Raw genomic sequence first — 18,075 nt, forward strand, 5'->3', positions numbered from 1 at the left:
GAGATGTGCTGACTACGGGTTGAGCAGATTAGCCGACTGGCTGATTAGCCAACTGGTTGATTAGCCGACTGGCTGATTAGCCAAGTAGCTGATTAGCCGACCCCAGAAAGCCGACTAGGCCTATTTTTCTTTGCCGTGACTTATCGAAGATTTGCTGCAGATGGCATTAACTACTTGACCGGACAAATGTGGAGCCCTGAGGGCTCTCACCAGATACAAAATATAAAACAACAGGCCTGAGGGTTTCCATTTGTGAACGAACCTCGGCTCAGGGCGTCGTCTGAGGAGATCATATTTGAAGAATTCATCGACCCTAGTGGGTTGATAGTGGTTAGTGGGTTGGTAGCGATAAGGCCCAATATCCAGCTATAACTGTGTCGGAAAAAACTGTTTCTAATCTTGAAAATATACACAGAACCATGAAACATAAAACAATGTCAAAATGGTTATAAAAAAAATGCAGATGTGAAATTCATGGCAATTAATTTTAAATACGAAAAATACACCATTTCTTATTCGATGTTCTTTCGTGTGTGCGTGCAGCTATTAATCGAAATAATATTGATTTCTGGGATTTCCTAAAAATCTTTGTAGATACCTGCGAAACGAATATATTTCGCAAAAAAATAAATAAAAAAAAAGTATCCTTACGCTTTCGTTGAAGAGTAGTGATTTCATCCCAAAACACGAAAAGGGGAGCGTGAGGTATGATGGCACACGCTATATAATCCGCAAAGGACTTTTTTCGATACAATAAAGTGTTAATGATAAAAGTTATCATGTATATCAATAGAGCTAGACTGTCGCAGTGTTGATCTAAAATCGAAATAAAAACTTGAGTAGCATATTACCTACTATTTTCGTTGGTAGAACGTGTATTAGACAACCCTGGGCTTCTTCAAGGCAAGAGTGAATAGGCACTTTGTAGGTAAGCATGTCCCAACTTCGGCCACATAGTCACTTACCATCAGGTGAGATAGTGGTCACAATGCTTGTCTATCTTCCATAAAAAGACTGTTTATGTTAAAATGTTTAATAAAGCGAGACATTAGCCGGGTCTGTATGACAACCGCGCCGTACGCGGCGCGAATTATATCGAGCGCTTCGACCAATAAACATTACGAATGGTATCTACGTAGATGGATGTCAAACGCCTATTGGTCGAAGGCCTCGATATAAGTCTCGCCACGCGCTGTTACCGTGCAGAGCCTACAGGAGTCCATAAAACGATATATTATGTTAGATTAGAAAGAATGCAATCTCTTTGTTGGTTATCAAAACCAGCCCGGGAAGATGAGCAGCTGCCCGCGTTTTTCTTCACACTCAGCCCAGCAAAAGGAAAAAATAAAATAAAAATAACGCTTGGTAGATACTTACAGTTCTGAGCTAGTGTGCTTGTGATGAAAGCGAGTGAAACAATTGACACAAAATGAAATACAAGTGTTATTGCAACTAGGAATGAGTTGCTGTACGGCAGGATAGGGGAGTACGTGATCTGATTGCAAAAAAAAACATTATGTCGCGGGCTAATCGTTGAACTGGGCTTTTAAAAATCTGTCTGGGCAAAACGCAATATGCCGCCATTTTGTGCTTTGGCCGATTATTTCGGTTCGGCAGATCGATGGGAGCAATCTATTTGTCGATTTGCTATAATCACTTCACCACATAGAGATATAACTGGGCGCATTGTTATCTAGTTCTGTTTCTCGACACTGGTGTCGCTGTTTGTTTCTTTATTTATTTTTACACAACAAAACAGACAGAAGAAACAAAAGATTTTTACAGATTGTACTGTATCTATCATCATCATCATCATCATCATCATCAGCCCATTAACGTCCCCACTGCTGGGGCACGGGTCTTCCCTATTGATGGATAGGGAGATCGGGCCTTAAACCATCACGCGGGCCCAGTGCGGATTGATGGTTATTAACGACTGCTAATGCAGCCGGGACCAACGACTTAACGTGCCTTCCGAAGCACGGAGGAGCTCGAGATGAAAAAGTTTTTTTTTGTTTTTGTGGTCACCCATCCTATGACCGGCCTTTGCGAAAGTTGTTTAACTTCAACAATCGCACACCGAGCGCGTTAACCGCTGCGCCATCGAGCTCCTCATCTCTATCATCCATTTGTGTAAATTTGTTTTGTATGTTGTGTGCAATATAGTATATTTGATTTGATTTTCGAACGCATCTGGGTAAATCTTTATCATCTAAAGGTCGTTTTATCTATTAACACGTTCACTGTGTATAAACTACATATGGGGCAATACATTTTTGATCAACTTAGACTGGTTTAAATTTCCAGATTAGCATTTTATAATTTATCTTAGACACAGGCAATATCAATATACCTTCAATAGTATAGTTGCAAATATGGAATATATTGCTCCAAAAAACGTAGTAGTCAAAATGTTGGAATTACGAATTGTATTGTGGGATACGCCATATAACTTCAAAAATTCCTGAAAAAAAAAAACTAACCGTTATTTATATACTATGATGTAGAAATAAGCGTTCCAAATTCTGGTTTGGACGGGACTTGAACCCTGAGCTCTTGTCAAGCCGAGACTGGCGTATTAAAAGGCTGGCATTAAAAGGGTTATGAACCCGATTCCTATAAAAACAATAAATCCTTTAATGAAGTCTGTGTGCAAATTTCTATCGAAATCGGTCCAGTTGTTTCGGCATGAAAGATTACAACAAGAGTTAGGTACCTACCGACTTACGTTATTATATCAAAAGGATTTAATGATGCTGATTCCTGGTTACACCGTCTAATTTTAAGTTATATCTTGTCAATTTCTTATCCGCTGAAAAACAAAGGGACGGGTAATCGACAGGCATAAAATTTATGAAACACGAACATTTTAGGCAGAAATTTAAAAACCCGTAATTGTATATTGGCCAATAACCCGACAGAATAAAGTTGACAGCACACGTGAAACGGGTTGCATAACAGCGAGATGCCTATATACTTCGTCCGGGTAATTCCTTAATTTTAAAATTAACAGTTGTCAATTTCCCGTCCTTTTCCTTTTCGGCGGATAAGATAATGACAGGTATAACTTAAAATAAAATTAGGTGTCTGCAGAAATCGGGGCGATTTTTATTACAAAGCAAAGACTAAAGATAAACTAGGTCTAAAATAATAATCAGCACCATGAAAGAAATCCGAAAAATCGGACCTGTCAAATTTTCAGGTCAGGTAAGCGGACCCAGTGAAAAACGGAATAATGATAGGTAGATGATGACCACGAAAGAAACGGACATAATATTTTAATCGAACTATGATTAAATGCGTGTATTTTTCTTGGCCCCTTAAGCCTAATGAACGCAGAGACGGTGCCGAATGGGTATAAAAACGTGGCGGATTGCTATGTGAACGGGTGCTTAAAAATGTGAACAATAAAAAACCGGAAACTCGAATCGCTATTGTTACCTATGTATGTTTTGTTAATTTTTAAAGTGAACTTACTTTCATTCCAGACCTTTTCTTCATAACCGTCTTTGAATTTTCGTACATGAAATACGGCAAAGGACCCAGTAACATGCACACTTTAAGAAAACTACTTATTAAATACACTGGAATATTATGGCTTTCTGAGACTGCATGTAATTGCATACGCTGAAATAACATAATAATTACAGGATATACCTAAGTGACGTAACGAATACTGAGGGGGCTGATCCAGTTCATTATTCTGAGTTAATATCAAGTGGAATTTCCTGTCGGAAAGTTCATGAAAATGTTTGCTTTGTTTTAATTATTTTCCATTCCATACTTTTGCGACGGAAAATTCCACTTGATATCAACTCAGAATCATGGCCTGAATCATCCCTCAAAGTTTTCTTTACGAAGTCACTAACATCCTGTATACACTCTTCTCACTAGGTAAGCGTGTACTAGCTTAGCACATTTTCATTTACCATCTGGTGAGTATACTTATGGTCAGATGCAAACCGACTTTTTATTAAAAAGAAAAAATAGAAAGATCTGAAAAGTAACGGAAAATTCTTTTATCGATGTTCCCGTCCTCCGTCGTTCAGCCGTCGTCCCGGATTCGAATCCCGGTGGGAACATATCACAAAAATCACTTTGTGACCCTTAGCTTGGCTAGGACATTACAGGCTGAACACGAGATTTTCCGAAAGTAATATGCCCGTTAAGCCTTTGGTGCTAGTTACTCCAGTCGCTGCAAGAGACACGTCAGGGGCCTTTGGCGCCTCAATAGTAACTTTGACACCAGGGTCCGTGAGATTGGCTATCCACTTCACAACCCACACGATAGAAGAAGAATTTTCCCGTTTGTTTTATTTTCCAGAAAAAGTTATACGTTACATGGTCTATTCGTTCCCCGGACAGCTTTTGCAGGTAAGCCTTGTCTAACTGCCATTGTAAATTGGTTAAGAGCGCTACATTTTCATCTGGAAACGGTATAATATCATAAATATGATTAGTTCTCAAAGATAAATTTAAACTGAAAAAAAAAAAAAATCTGACTCGGACGGGACATGAACCCAGCTCTTGTCAAGCCGGGACGAACTTAACCATTACACCACCGGGTCCTCCTATCCATGCGAAATTCTTCAATCTATGTATTGTCATCATGCCGACGCAAATAGTGCTGATGTAAGTACAGTCATGAACAATATCATGTACCCATTTTAGAACCCTGTCGCACTATCATATTTGACAATTAATGAGACTTATGGTATAATTTGTCAAAACAGTTAATGTGACATGGTTTCAAAGAGTATACATATTAGTACTTGCGACCGTACGTAGTCGTTACTTGAATCACGTCAGGGGCCTTTGACGGCTTAATAATAACCCTGATACCAGGGTTGATGAGGTTGGTCATCTACCTCACAACCCACACGATAGAAGAGACACCGACGCCGGCGCCATCAACCAGGGGTCGGCTTAATGACGATTACAATTTCTCTTTGTGACTTTCCCTAAGCACGAGTGAAGGCTATGAACAAAAATCCTTCAAAAAAATGATTAGTTCTTCCGAGATCAGGCACATTCGTTTTTTTGTAACTACTTGGGAGAGCCTTCAGCGCTCCCCATTTGTCCGACCGCTGCGCTGAAGGCGCCCGGCACAAAAATTTAATACAACAGGCCTGAAGGCGCCCAGTTAGACGTGAACCTCGATTCAGGGCGTCACCTGAAAGGGTTATATTTTAAAGAATTAATCGACCCAAGTGGGCCGATAGCGATAAGTTCTGAGTGAGGGTAATTGTCAACCACCCTGGTCCGGTCGGTATCGGGGTCTTGAAGAAGGTAAGCATAAAAACGAAAACCTAAAATCATTTAAAAGAAAATCAAGAATTATATCTCACTCGTGTACGGATTGTCATAATCATCATCATACAATCGGTACAAATCCGCTAACATCGAAACTTGTTTTTCTTTCGTTTGTACATCCCACAGTCTAATGTTATATTTAAGTGTATCTGGTAACTTAGTGCCGTCTAAATTCTGTAAAATAAAGAATAAAAAACAGTTGTTCCTAGGTAACCATTTTATCCATATAATTAAAGGTCTTATTACGCTACCCAATCTATCAGCCTCGATGAATAGGGATCGGGCAGGGTAATAGCATATTGGGTGGGCAACCGATGTACGGTCACGAGCATTAATATGCATACACTTTGGTACCATGTCACATTAACTTTTATGACAAATTGAACTGTAAGTCTCACTAAATGTCAAATATGTTAGTGCGACAGAGTCCTAAAGTGGGTACATTATATTGCTCATGACTGTACCAGACTCGGTCGCGTAATATACCTACCTAATAAGGTCATTCCTCAACGGATGCAGAGGCGAAGTACAGCATTGCAGGACGGAAGGGGCAAGTCACCAAGACTATAACCTGGAACCTGGCAGAGGGCAGCAGTAACTGTCAGTACTGTCAGAGGCGGAGGACAGGAGTCCTAGTACGACTTTGAAATAGACTACTCTGGGCGCCATCCCACTCGCGTCAGACAGAAACCACTGCCCTATTTTTTCCTAAAAAGTAGTATGGAGAATGCTACACCAACCAAAGCATGGTTCTGAAATTAGTAATGATGAATAAGGTCTTTAGGATCTACGCTTCCATTCCGAAAGCGACCGCAGGCGACAAACGCGACAAATCGCAACGTCTGCAGCATGCTATAATGAGCCAGTAGAATTGTATTATTTATCGCGTATTCAATAGCATTGGTTGATATAAGGTCTCACGCGCGCGCGATATACCTATACCTAAGTACGGGTCATCACCAGCCCATTAACGTCCCCACTGCTGGGGCACGGGCCTTCCAAGGATGGATAGGGAGATCGAGCCTTAAACCACCACGCGGGCCCAGTGCGGATTGGTGGTTATTAACGACTGCTAATGCAGCCGGGACCAACGGCTTAACGTGCCTTCCAAAGCACGGAGGAGCTCGAAATGAAAACTGTTTTTTTTTTGTGGTCACCCATCCTATGACCGGCCTTTGCGAAAGTTGCTTAACTTCAACAATCGCAGACCGAGCGCGTTAACCGCTGCGCCACCGAGCTCTTCAAGTACTTCATACAAAAATCTCATTCTTAGCGCGGCTCAGTGCGAGAGAGACACATTCGGCGCGCTCTCCCTTTTACAAGATTAAAAAAAGACCTACAGGGGGTGAGGTCGCGGATACATATTAGTGCGGGGCGAAGAGAAAACATTCAATTCGGAAGGCTATTCAATCAGAATGGACCGAGTCATTATCAGTATGAGATTACTCGTGGTAGATATACCTACCTAACTAAGTAGCTACCTAACTAAGTAGCTAACTAATATATACCTACCTAACTAAGTAGCTAACGAAGTAGTATCTAACATAGGGAAGGGTTGCCACTTACCTCAAAGTCAATGATGGCGGTATTATGGGATGTGTTGTGTCCGAGGATATTGTCCACGTCACTCTCGTTCTGTGCACCGTAGCAGCGTATTCTGGTACCTGATAAACGAAATAATTACTATTTTTCTATCGTGTGGATTGTGAGGTGGATTACCAATCCCATCAACCCTGGTGTCAGGGTTATTATTGAGTCGCCAAAGGCCCTTGACATGGCTCATGTAACGCCTACTTACTTACAGCAAGTAGTAACCGGGACCAACGGCTTAACGTGCCTTCCGAGGCACGGATCATCTTAATTTTTGGACAATCAGGTGATCAGCCTGTAATGTCCTAACCAAACTAGGGATCACGAAGTGATTTTTGTGATTTGTCCCCACTGGGATTCGAATCCGGGACTTCCTGATCGTGAGCACAACGCTCAACCACTGTACCACGGAGGCCGTTATTTATAGGTAATTACCTAATATTAAAGCGATTGGGTCTTTATTTATCACCATGTTGTTTGAGATACAAACAATTCTGGGCACAGGCATAAATCATTATTCTATCTTATGGCTTTAACTCATCAGTAGCTGCAAGTTGTCTTTGATCACTTGTGGCTCTGCCCACCCCATTAGGGATGGCGGGCGTGAGTCTATGTGTGGCTGCAAGTTCCCATTGTTAAAATTTGTCATTGCGCCTTTCTCATCAGGGATCTAATAAATAACATAAATGAGCACCTACTTATTACGTATACATAGCTACCTAATTAAGAATTAATTATGCTTACTTATAACGGCACTTCCTTTCGGCTTTTCATTACAAACTCCTGACATAAGTGTCCGAGAAAAGCTATTATTTGGCTTATAGAGCACTTTTAGTGCCCCACCTTCCTAAAATATAATAAAACAGTTATAATATTGGACTTTATCAACGGGAATTATTATAATGAACTAACACAAAATAATGTGTTTAATCTTACTAGGAAGGATTAACTATTATTTTGTACCTAATTTGATTTTATGAACAACTAGTTTTTTCCCGCGCCTTCCGATTTTTAGCTTCCTACCTTGAAAACTCTTGAAGAGGTTGGGGGTTAGATTAAAAAAAAATGTTGGTCACAAATAGTCCGCATACCTAGGTACCAAATTTTAATGCGAAATGCTCCATACAAACTTCCACCCCACGTTTTAGAGCAGTGGGGGGTTAGAAAGAGACAAAAATAGCTTATGTCACTCTCCATCATTTCAATTACCTATATCCACTTAAAGTAGCATCTCTACTTGGACTGTGAAAAAGACGGATAAACAAACAGACAGACACACTTCACTTTCGCATTTAGGTCTAATATTAGTATAGTATGAATGATTCGCAAAAAAATAATCAAAGCTTACTGGCTCCTCAAAATGCTTCTTATGAATCTCTAGCACATGTTTTATAGCTAATAAAATAATAAACAACGAGGCACCACTTAAAGTCTCCCATACTGTATGGAAGGGTCGACGCATTCTTTCTCGTTTGTGTTTCCACATCATAACCCAAAGTGGATTCATTTTGTGATTTCGTTATAATGTTTAAAATAATATAAACTGATTAGCAACACAAAATAATGTCATCGCCGATAAACAATTAACAACAAAACGATAAAAATTTAATTTTCGTGCATTTTCTTTCCCGAACTTATAAAATTTGACAAACGGATGTCAACATTACCATAACAAAAAAAAAAACTGTTTTACAAAATCGATTACAATTTTAGAATCGAATTGGCATTTAGTTCCGATCCGATTTTATATCGTCATTCATTCATTCATTTATTTTAATTGGCAACACCAGCGGGCGGCCATATTGAATTTTTTAGTGATTTCGGAAATTATCGTCGGCAATGGAGTCATATTTTTGCTTATCAAATTTTGATTATATTTTTGTTGGAAATTCGCCAAAATTATGTCGTTTGTTTATCGTTTCTCATTCTGGTCGCAGTCATTGCAGAAAAGCCTCGGTCGTTTGACAAAATTCGCCTGAGAATATTATTGTTTGCAAATTCTTTGTCGCCGACCCTGGAGACATCTTGTGATAAAAAGGCATCATTGCAGCAAGACTCGCTGTCCGATTTTGTCTTCACGTGAAACGTTAGGAGAAATAAATTGCTGGTGCTACGTAACGGTCCGCAATCATGGATGTGTCGTGGGGTACGTGTGCGTTGTAACGTGGAAATAATCGATTTTTGTGAGAGAATGACATCATTGTGTGAATTTTCCAGACGCAGATAATTTTGAGCCTAAACTTCCGACCACGTTGACTTCGTCGAACAAATGGGAGGGCGAAGACGAGGAAGAGATCGTCAAGGTAACGTGTCTGCTGCCAAATTATGTTTTTGTGACGTTGTAATATTGCTAAATTACGTTCGAAGAGTGTTCTGTAACTTGGCGAACATAACCTCCAAAATACTTGCCTACGTGTTGACGTGAACTTTGTTATTCAGGAAAGCTGGGAAGATGAAGAGGAAGAAAAGAAAGATGAGGAGAAAAAAGAACTCCCTGCTCCCCCTACAAAGCCTAAAAAGAAAATAGCTGAAAAAATAGCAGAGAAAGAGGTAAAATTAACTTGAACATGTCATTTTGCGGTACAAGGCCATCTAATCCAGTGTGCATATGTCGTATAATTATATTTCTAGGTCGACTTACTCCTAGAAAAGAAAAAGTGAAGATCTCTAGATCTTATCTTTAAGAGCTAAAGAACCTTCTAGAATGTTCTAAAATACCTACAACATATTGTGTGGTATATTATGTCCATATATTAGGTAATTCCCAGCAGATTAATAAAATGTACAATAATTATCCATGTAGGTATTTAATTATAGGTATTTATATGTCAGACCACAAACAGGTGTCAAGTTAATAGCTATAGCTCCCATGAAAGCTTTCACTTTATAACTAATAGTAATAGTAGGACAAATAGTAATAGTGTCCTAATGGTCAAGAGATGTTACAAAAGCTTACTCCACAGTACCTGGTACTTGGCTGCAGGTTAGTGGACAAACATCTACCGTAGTTAATGTAGAAAATTTGAGTTCCAAAGTTGACTGAGGTTTTAAACCCAGTCTTATTATATGGGGCTTTACTGCCAACTGTTACCATAAATTGTCTTTCAATGATCATTATAGACGGTGATATTGCTCACCTCCTATCATTTTGGTCTAACAGAAAGCTTTGTGAGGTGTAGGTACTTAGTTTATGACTACCCCAATTGGGGTATGGTCATGAGCTATGTTTATGGTATTCTAATAATTGTTTGATGTGATAGCAACACAGTTTGAGTCTATAACTATCTGATGAATGTCTGAAATAAATACGTCTTTTATATTTCCAGCGTCTAGAGCGTGAGAAGGCAGAACGCTTGGCATCAGAGAAGGCCGAGGCTGAGATGACACCAGAGCAGAGGGCAGCTGAGAAACTCCGTCAGCAAAAACTTCAGGAGGAATCTGATCTCCGACTGGCCCTGGAAACATTTGGTAAGATGCAATTTTAACATAACATAAGCTATATCTCAATCAGTCTAGTCAGGGGTACATTCATCGCAAGATGAACTAAGTACCCACACCTTACCGAGCTTTCTGTGAGACCAACATGATAGGCGGTGAGCCGTATCACCGTCTATAATGGTGGAAGCAACTGTGTTAGTGAAAACTGCACTTAAGATAAGTGATACTTATCATTAGTTATGAATTATGGACTCTGAAAGTAAACTAAATGCTTATTTTACTACTTACACTGTCCAGGCAGTCAGTGTACATTGTGATAAGATAAATACAATAGTTAAATGAGTTACATAATAGAATAAAATGCAACTAATAATGTTTGATAAATAAGTTATGATATTGGGTTACTTTAATTACTTTCATATTACTTAAATCACTTTCTGATACTATTTATCAGAAAGTGATTTAAGTCTACACTTTACAACAAAACAGTAAAATACATGAATAATTGTCATGTTAACATAACCCTTTAATAAAATTCATCAAGAAAACTAAAATGGAATTCCTTTTTGACTATTCGAGACTGCTCCTATTTGAAAATTTGAAACACTAAGACCTGTACCAGATTAGTGCACAACAAAGAAGAATGGAGAAAAATGGGAGAGGCATTTGCCCGAAGACACTGATTGGTTATCATAGATTGAGGAAAAACTTTAAAATGTAACTTCTATGTCTGATAAAAGGCTATAAATAAAAAATATATGTGTTACCCAGGCAACTACTATAGTATTTACTTGCTCCTTTCATCAGGTATCACGGACGGTGCAGTTGGAAAAATAGATACATTTGTACCGACAACAAAAGCAGAGTTCACCGAGTTTGCGGACATGCTCAGCAAAAAGATCTGCATGTTCAAAGCAAGGGAGGAGTTTCCCGGCTTTGTAGAAGACCTCTTTAGGAATATTGTTGCTCATAGTAAGTCGAATTTTTTCATATACAAAATTAATATAAATAGCCTATACATTACATAAGCATTAGCCCAGTTGGTAGAATGCTTGACTCTTATTTTGAGGTTGCAGGTTCGAATCCCAGCATAGGCTTAAACTAATGATTTTCGAATTTTTCTTTTCGAATTCATGTTTGAATCATAAATGATTAAATCAGATGCTCAGAAGTGAAAGAAAACATCGTGAGGAAACCCACATTCCCGAGAAATGCATTTCTCGGGAATGTATTGGGCTGGTCTGGCCTATATTGGGCTGGTTTTCCCTTCGCGGGTTGGAAGGTCAGATAGGTCGCTTCTGTAAAAAAACTGGCCCTGCCAATTTTTAGGTTTGATAAGTAGACCCTGTGAAAGAGATGACGCTAGAGAGATGATGATTACATGGCGTTAGTGTTGCCGAATTATCAATAGAACTATCGATCGTCTATCGACTAATTATCGATAGTGACTTATCGATGCCCAACAATAATAGGCGTATCTAGATACGGCAGAGGACGGAAGAGGAAGCGATTCGGAACGCGGATCGACAAGTGCTCTTTATGAATGGCCCACGCGCCTCACCGAGCTTTCTGTTAGACCAACATGATTAATAAGTTTTTGTCCCCGCGGCATAGCAGCCGCGCCTTTTATCGACATTGGGCTTCGACATTGGTTGGTTTTTTCGTCTATTGAGACGCAAAGAATGCTATCTATGTAGATAGAATTTCGTACAACTATTTGTCAATGCCTCTGCTGCACTGCGGGGGCAGGTTAACTTTATTGATGATATCAATCAATAAAAAATTATACATTTTTCTTACTTATTATGTTTGTACTGTGTTGTTGTATGGTAATCAAGTGTTAGGTAAACAGACCCTGTGAATAACGAGATGACTTTATGGAGATAATGAGGCATGCTGAGTTAATTCCTATGTGGTTCCTAGATGTTTCAAGATAATTTGTTGCAACTCTTATCAAAGTAAATTGCGCTTTCATCACGTTTATCAGAAATCATTGTTACAGAAAAGTTGCTAGATAAGATTTTGATAGATAGGTATAACTTTATCGTTTCTTTTATCTTATCCAATAACTATTATACAATATTCATAGTCCACTAGATTTTTTCTCAAGAATTTAATATCAGAATTAGATTACGAAAAAGATTTTTTTGTCTATAAATTACTAAATATGCATCAGATTTCTAAAATATATACCTACATGTTTATAGATGACACTGTACGTAGGTGTACATTAAAATATCAAAGGCTTCTAATTCTAGACCTTTTCTAAATAGATTTTTATGATTGGTTATTTTTATGATAGGACATTTTTATGATTGGACATTTTTATGATTGAATATTTTTATGATAGGACGTTTATATAATAGGTCATTTCTGTGATACGATATTTTTATGATACGACATTTTTATGATTAGACATTTTTATGATTGGAATTTTTTATGATTAGACATTTTTACGATTGAACATTTTTTGATGGACGTTTCTAGACTGTCGTTTTTCATAATTGTACATAAGTCATGCAGTCTATTTATAGCACGTCTTTTTTTTCTCTCCAGTGCAATCGGCCGACATAAAGAGGATAAAGCTGTCAGTAGACAATTTGTACATCGAGAAACAAAAAGCAGAGAAGAATGACAAAGCGAAGAAGCCTACGAAGGGCAAAGGGAAGGCCAAGTTAAAACTCGACAGCGACAACGTAAGTATACACACAAGCATATATACAGGGAGTTAGTGACATCGTAACGAAAACTTTGGGGTATGATTCAGCCCATGAGGTGAGTACATTTTCATGAATTTTGCGACAGGAAATTCCACTTGATATCATCTCAAACTCAAGGTCTGAATCATCTCCCAAAGTTTTCGTTACGATGTCACTAATACCCTGTATACATTATATACATACCTATACATGTTCTTATGTATATACATATCAGTGACGTGCCGTCCCCGCTAACGTCAAAACCGCGCAAATGCAACGAACGAATGGCGTAACGAAACGCAATGAACGAATGATAAAAAGGCGCCAAAGATGTGTAAAAAGAGCTTTACTACTTAGCCTTAAGGCAAATAGGATCAGAGTACAAGAAAGGACAATTTGAAAATGGAATAGCTGCCAGTGTCCTTACTATTAAAGAGATTTACAATGGGAACATTTCCACTTTAAAAACATTCCTGGGAACGGTACCTCACTGATACAATGTTCATGCCTTTATAAAGGGGTGCGCAGAGCTACGGCAAGTCATCAACACAACTTTAATTTGCAACAAATATTGGACTTGCAGTACATAATTTAAATTATCTTGGATTACAATGTCAAAGCGAATTGTCACGGTCGCTTGTGGCTCTGCCCTACCTCATAGGATTATGGCGTGTATTATGTCTTTCTGTAAATAAACTCATCAAAAAAAAAAAAAACAAACACTTCGCAATTTTTGTTCAACAAAACAAGAGCTAATGAATTTTTAAATTTGAATTTCGAACATTAAAATTTAAATCCTTATAACGAGGTACTCACTGTAAAATGACATTTATTTTTACCCGACTGCCAAATGAGTGTAATTATATTTTTATTCCTATTACTCGTATTCATTATTGTTCTGATAATCCTTCCTTACGAAACATAAACTTGCGAGGTGTTCCGATTTTTTTGACGAGAAGTGTAATATGCAAATAAACTGGTCCCTTTTATTACGGTCGTGCATATTTTGTGATTATAACATGTCCCATTACTTGGCACGCATCATTTCAAGCATATTGGCAAATCGCATCACTTGCGAGTTAATAGGGTATAGAAATCCTTAATAGGATACTAAACTACAGCAAGCAATGGCACAAAGCAATCGGCACACACTTCGCGTCATCTTTACACTTCCGTGCGGAAGAAAGCATTCTGTTCCGTTGTACGATTAACATAACTAGAAGCCCAGCTGGGCTAACATGCGAAAATAGGTAGTTATCACGTTACATCTGTACAACGCAATCTATATTATTTTTGAGAGCATTACGTAATAATAATAATATATTATATTGTCCTCGTAAATCCGAGGTTTCCAGACACAATAGTATAACAATGGAGTTTGGATTTTAAAAGGACTGCCGGCGTTACGACTTTAAATCGCCATATTGGTGCTAATTCCTGTAAACACCATCTTTATTTCAAGTTATCTGTCATTTTCTCATCCGCCGAAACTTTAACAATAACCTATCAAAGGTAGGCCTATGCCCAGCAGTGGGCTTATAGGATAACACGATGCTGATTTCATGTTGTATTCCATGCTACCCATTATTACCTCTGCAGCCAGAGAAGGATTGTCAAGTATGTACAGTTACATTGTATTGCATTTTTGGTTCGATTTGAGGATACAAACTGCCTATTTCTCCCGTCAGGTGTCGCTAATGTTGAGTGTTCTTAAATGTTGACAGTTCCCCATACCATTTGAGTAAACATACATATTATTGTTTTGGTTATATTTTTACATTAAAACCCATTGCGCAGCTTTATCTGAGAAATCATTATGTTAGATTTATTCCCTAAAAGATCGGAAAGTAGAAAACTTTGAAAAACTTATTTTAGAACAAAACTGTCTTTTTAACAGATGGCTTTTTTTTTCTTAATTCATCCTTCATACAGGATACACGTTGTTGCTCCACATTTTATAGCAATTTATCAAGAATTTTAGCTGTAAATTATGGAGAACTGTCAAAATTTAGGAACACTCAACAGTGCTGCCTACATTTGAGCTTCTAGTTTTTTCCCCATTCGCAGTTTCAGTACCCTTTGGTTTGTTCTTTTTTATTGCAACCAACCCTCGCGACACGACAACCGCGCCGCGAATTATATCGAGGGCTTCGACCAATAGCCGTTCGACGTCTATCCACGTAGATAACATTCGCTGCGTCTATTGGTTGAAACCTTCGATATAAATTGATGCACGCGCGGCGTCGTTGCCGCGCGGACCTTCTGGCTAGAAGGAAAACAAGGTGTCTTCTTCTATCGTGTGAGTTGTGAGGTGGATGACCAACTTTTTTCTGACTTATTTTCGAATTTACATTACGAATTACGAAACAATGAGTATATATAATAATGAGTACGATCTTCTTCTTATCGTGTGGGTCGTGAGGTAGAATACCAACCTCATCAACCCTGGTGTCAGGGTTATAATTGAGCCGCCAAAGGCCCCTGACATGGCTCATGTAACGATTACTCACTTACATCAGTAAATAGTAACCGGGACCAACGGCTTAACGTGCCTACCGAAGCACGGATCATCTTACTTTCGGACAATCAGGTGATCAGCCTGTAATGTCCTAACCAAACTAGGGATCACAAAGTGATTTTTGTGATATGCCCCTACCGGGATTCGAACCCGGGGCCTCCGGATCGTGAGTCCAACGCTCAACCACTGGACCACAGAGGCCGTTATGAGTACGATGGTCGTTGACGGACGTGACTCGGACAGTATTTCCGTAAGTTGTAAAATAGCCTATTGCTTAGGTACTGGCATTATATAGCACAGGTCTATAATTTATTATGGTTTTGAAGTCACGGCGATAGACGGGTACCTTGTTGTTTTTCTATTTCCAATTTTAAATAAAACAGTTTTGAAATATGTTACACCGCCATAATGATATCCATTTTAAGTGCCCTAAATATCATGTGTTATTAATTTATTTTTATCTTCACGTGTTCATCATAAAAATAATTGTTCAAGTATTTTATTTTTCATGCATTGTACATATACATATGCTAATATAAGCCTAGAGGCGTCCACTATAATGCATATATATCCTTATGTACGATAAGGTGCAAAAGTCCAATCAGTTTCTTGCAAAGTAATAAATTAACTGGTTGCACTTAAGACCTGCTTACATGTCATATAATATGTTTATAATACGGTTCGGACGCATATTTTTAGAAAAAAACTTAGTGAATGTAAGTCTATATACAAAGAGAAAAATTAAATCGAAATAGTTTCTGACTCGGACGGGACTTGAAATCGCAGCTTTTGTCAAGCCGGGACGAGCGTCTTAACCATTACACCACCGGGTCCTCCTCCTGTCCATGCGAAATTATTTCCATATGTACTGTCATTAGGCCGACGCCTAAGTCTATTTGTTTATAATATGTCAGTGGTATTTAGCCAGAAATACCCAACAAGACTCTCTAACCATATCAATCCATTAGCGACACAGCTAGAAATGACTGGCAGCCTACTCCACTCCAGACTAAAACGACATAGTGTCCCTAATCTAGTAAATAGATTCGACAACATGTAATGGAAGTGGCATTGATGAATGCCCTTCTAAATAAAGTAAACCATATCAGACTACAAGTCAGACCTAAAATTGGCTCATTGTTGAACAACATATCGCCAAGTAGCAGAATACAAAAGAGAAAAAAAAGTGGTATTTAGCATTATTTTTTTATTTTTCACAGGCTCATCTGAATCCCGAAGTATACGGCAACTTCGATGACGACTACGACGATTTCATGTAAAAATCACGCGTTTACTCTACCACTCTCGAACTGTCTTCACTCGCTTATGACACCTTTATAACACTTGTAACGTTATAAGAGACAATTTGTACTGTTCTTTAGACATTTTCTGTGTATAATATACCCAGAGATAACAGAGTTATAGGAACAGAATCTTATTGCAATTTCGAAATGTAATTATAAGCGCGAAATATCCATTCTAAGTCGTGTTATCTGTAATATTCAGTAAGAACAGTGATAAGGTTAAAGAGTTGTAGAGTAACCCGGTACTTGGTTTCCGAACGAAATTTCTTAAAAGGCCTTTTTATTTGAGCAATATGTTTATTTAAGTCTTAAATTTTATACTTAATGACCACATATTTTAAATTTATGCTCACCCCTAATCGTATATGCTTCCTTATTGACTAAACTATTTATTGCTCCTAATAAAAAGGCTCGTATGTTTAAATTATTTGTGTATTTTTTTAATTTGTGCAGTCTAATGTTTTGTATATCGCGCGAGATATCATTTTTTTTTGTACTAACTAGGTCTTTGCGTCTTACTAGGGATCCCATTTATTGTCATGAGTGAGTGAATGAGTTAAATCGTTTGTAATTCGTATACTAATTATTCGCCTTTTATCTAAATGTGATGAATGAAAAGTGAGTACTAAATCCAAATGATTGTACGCCTCTGTCTAATGCGTCGCTTTTTCTCATTCGTTCATGAGTGAATGGTAATGAATGAAGATTTTGGAAAATCACAATGGCCGAGTACTAGTGTATGTTCGGAAACCATTTACCTCCCTGCCATGTAAAGTATAATATATACATACTTATTATGCAACAATGTAATATAAAGTCGTTTCATTCTACGGTTACGGTCCGATGTTATGTTATATAGAATAATAAATTTTTTATTGTGATATTTTTTTGTTTGATTTCCGCGAAACCTATCTGCTTCAACCCTATACATTCACTACCCAATCTATCTGGTTCGATGGGTCAAGCATTCGGTTACCTCATTGGGTTTAGGTAAAAAGTAGTGCAAAGTCGTGCCGATTCCGATGTCTTGACGCATCAGGCCCCCGATGGCGAGAGTAGTGCAATGAGCTAGGAGTAAAATAATGCTAGAATGACACATTGGTGCTGGTGGTAGTAAGCGGACCCTGTGGAAAACGGGATAATGCTAGGGAGATCTATCGTGTGGGTTGTGAGGTGAATTACCAAACTCATCAACTATTATCGGGCCGCCGAA

At 38.3% G+C, this 18,075-nt stretch overlaps 1 protein-coding gene and 1 non-coding gene across 2 annotated transcripts; one reads left to right on the top strand and one right to left on the bottom strand.

Annotated features, from left to right (window-relative positions):
- The first annotated feature begins 8,715 nt into the window (after window positions 1–8,715).
- On the top strand, window positions 8,716–17,745 carry LOC126374444 (eukaryotic translation initiation factor 3 subunit J). The gene is made up of 7 exons (XM_050021095.1): window positions 8,716–9,049; window positions 9,121–9,206; window positions 9,343–9,453; window positions 10,230–10,371; window positions 11,149–11,313; window positions 12,898–13,037; window positions 16,779–17,745. The coding sequence occupies exons 1-7, from the start codon at window positions 9,034–9,036 to the stop codon at window positions 16,836–16,838; spliced, it is 720 nt and encodes a 239-aa protein (XP_049877052.1). The 5' UTR covers window positions 8,716–9,033; the 3' UTR covers window positions 16,839–17,745.
- On the bottom strand, window positions 15,688–15,759 carry Trnav-cac (transfer RNA valine (anticodon CAC)). Its single transcript has one exon. It is a non-coding gene; the product is annotated as a tRNA-Val (tRNA).
- Window positions 17,746–18,075: the final 330 nt, after the last annotated feature.

Source organism: Pectinophora gossypiella, chromosome 17 (genome assembly GCF_024362695.1).
Source record: "Pectinophora gossypiella chromosome 17, ilPecGoss1.1, whole genome shotgun sequence".
Classification (NCBI taxonomy): Eukaryota; Metazoa; Arthropoda; class Insecta; order Lepidoptera; family Gelechiidae; genus Pectinophora; species Pectinophora gossypiella.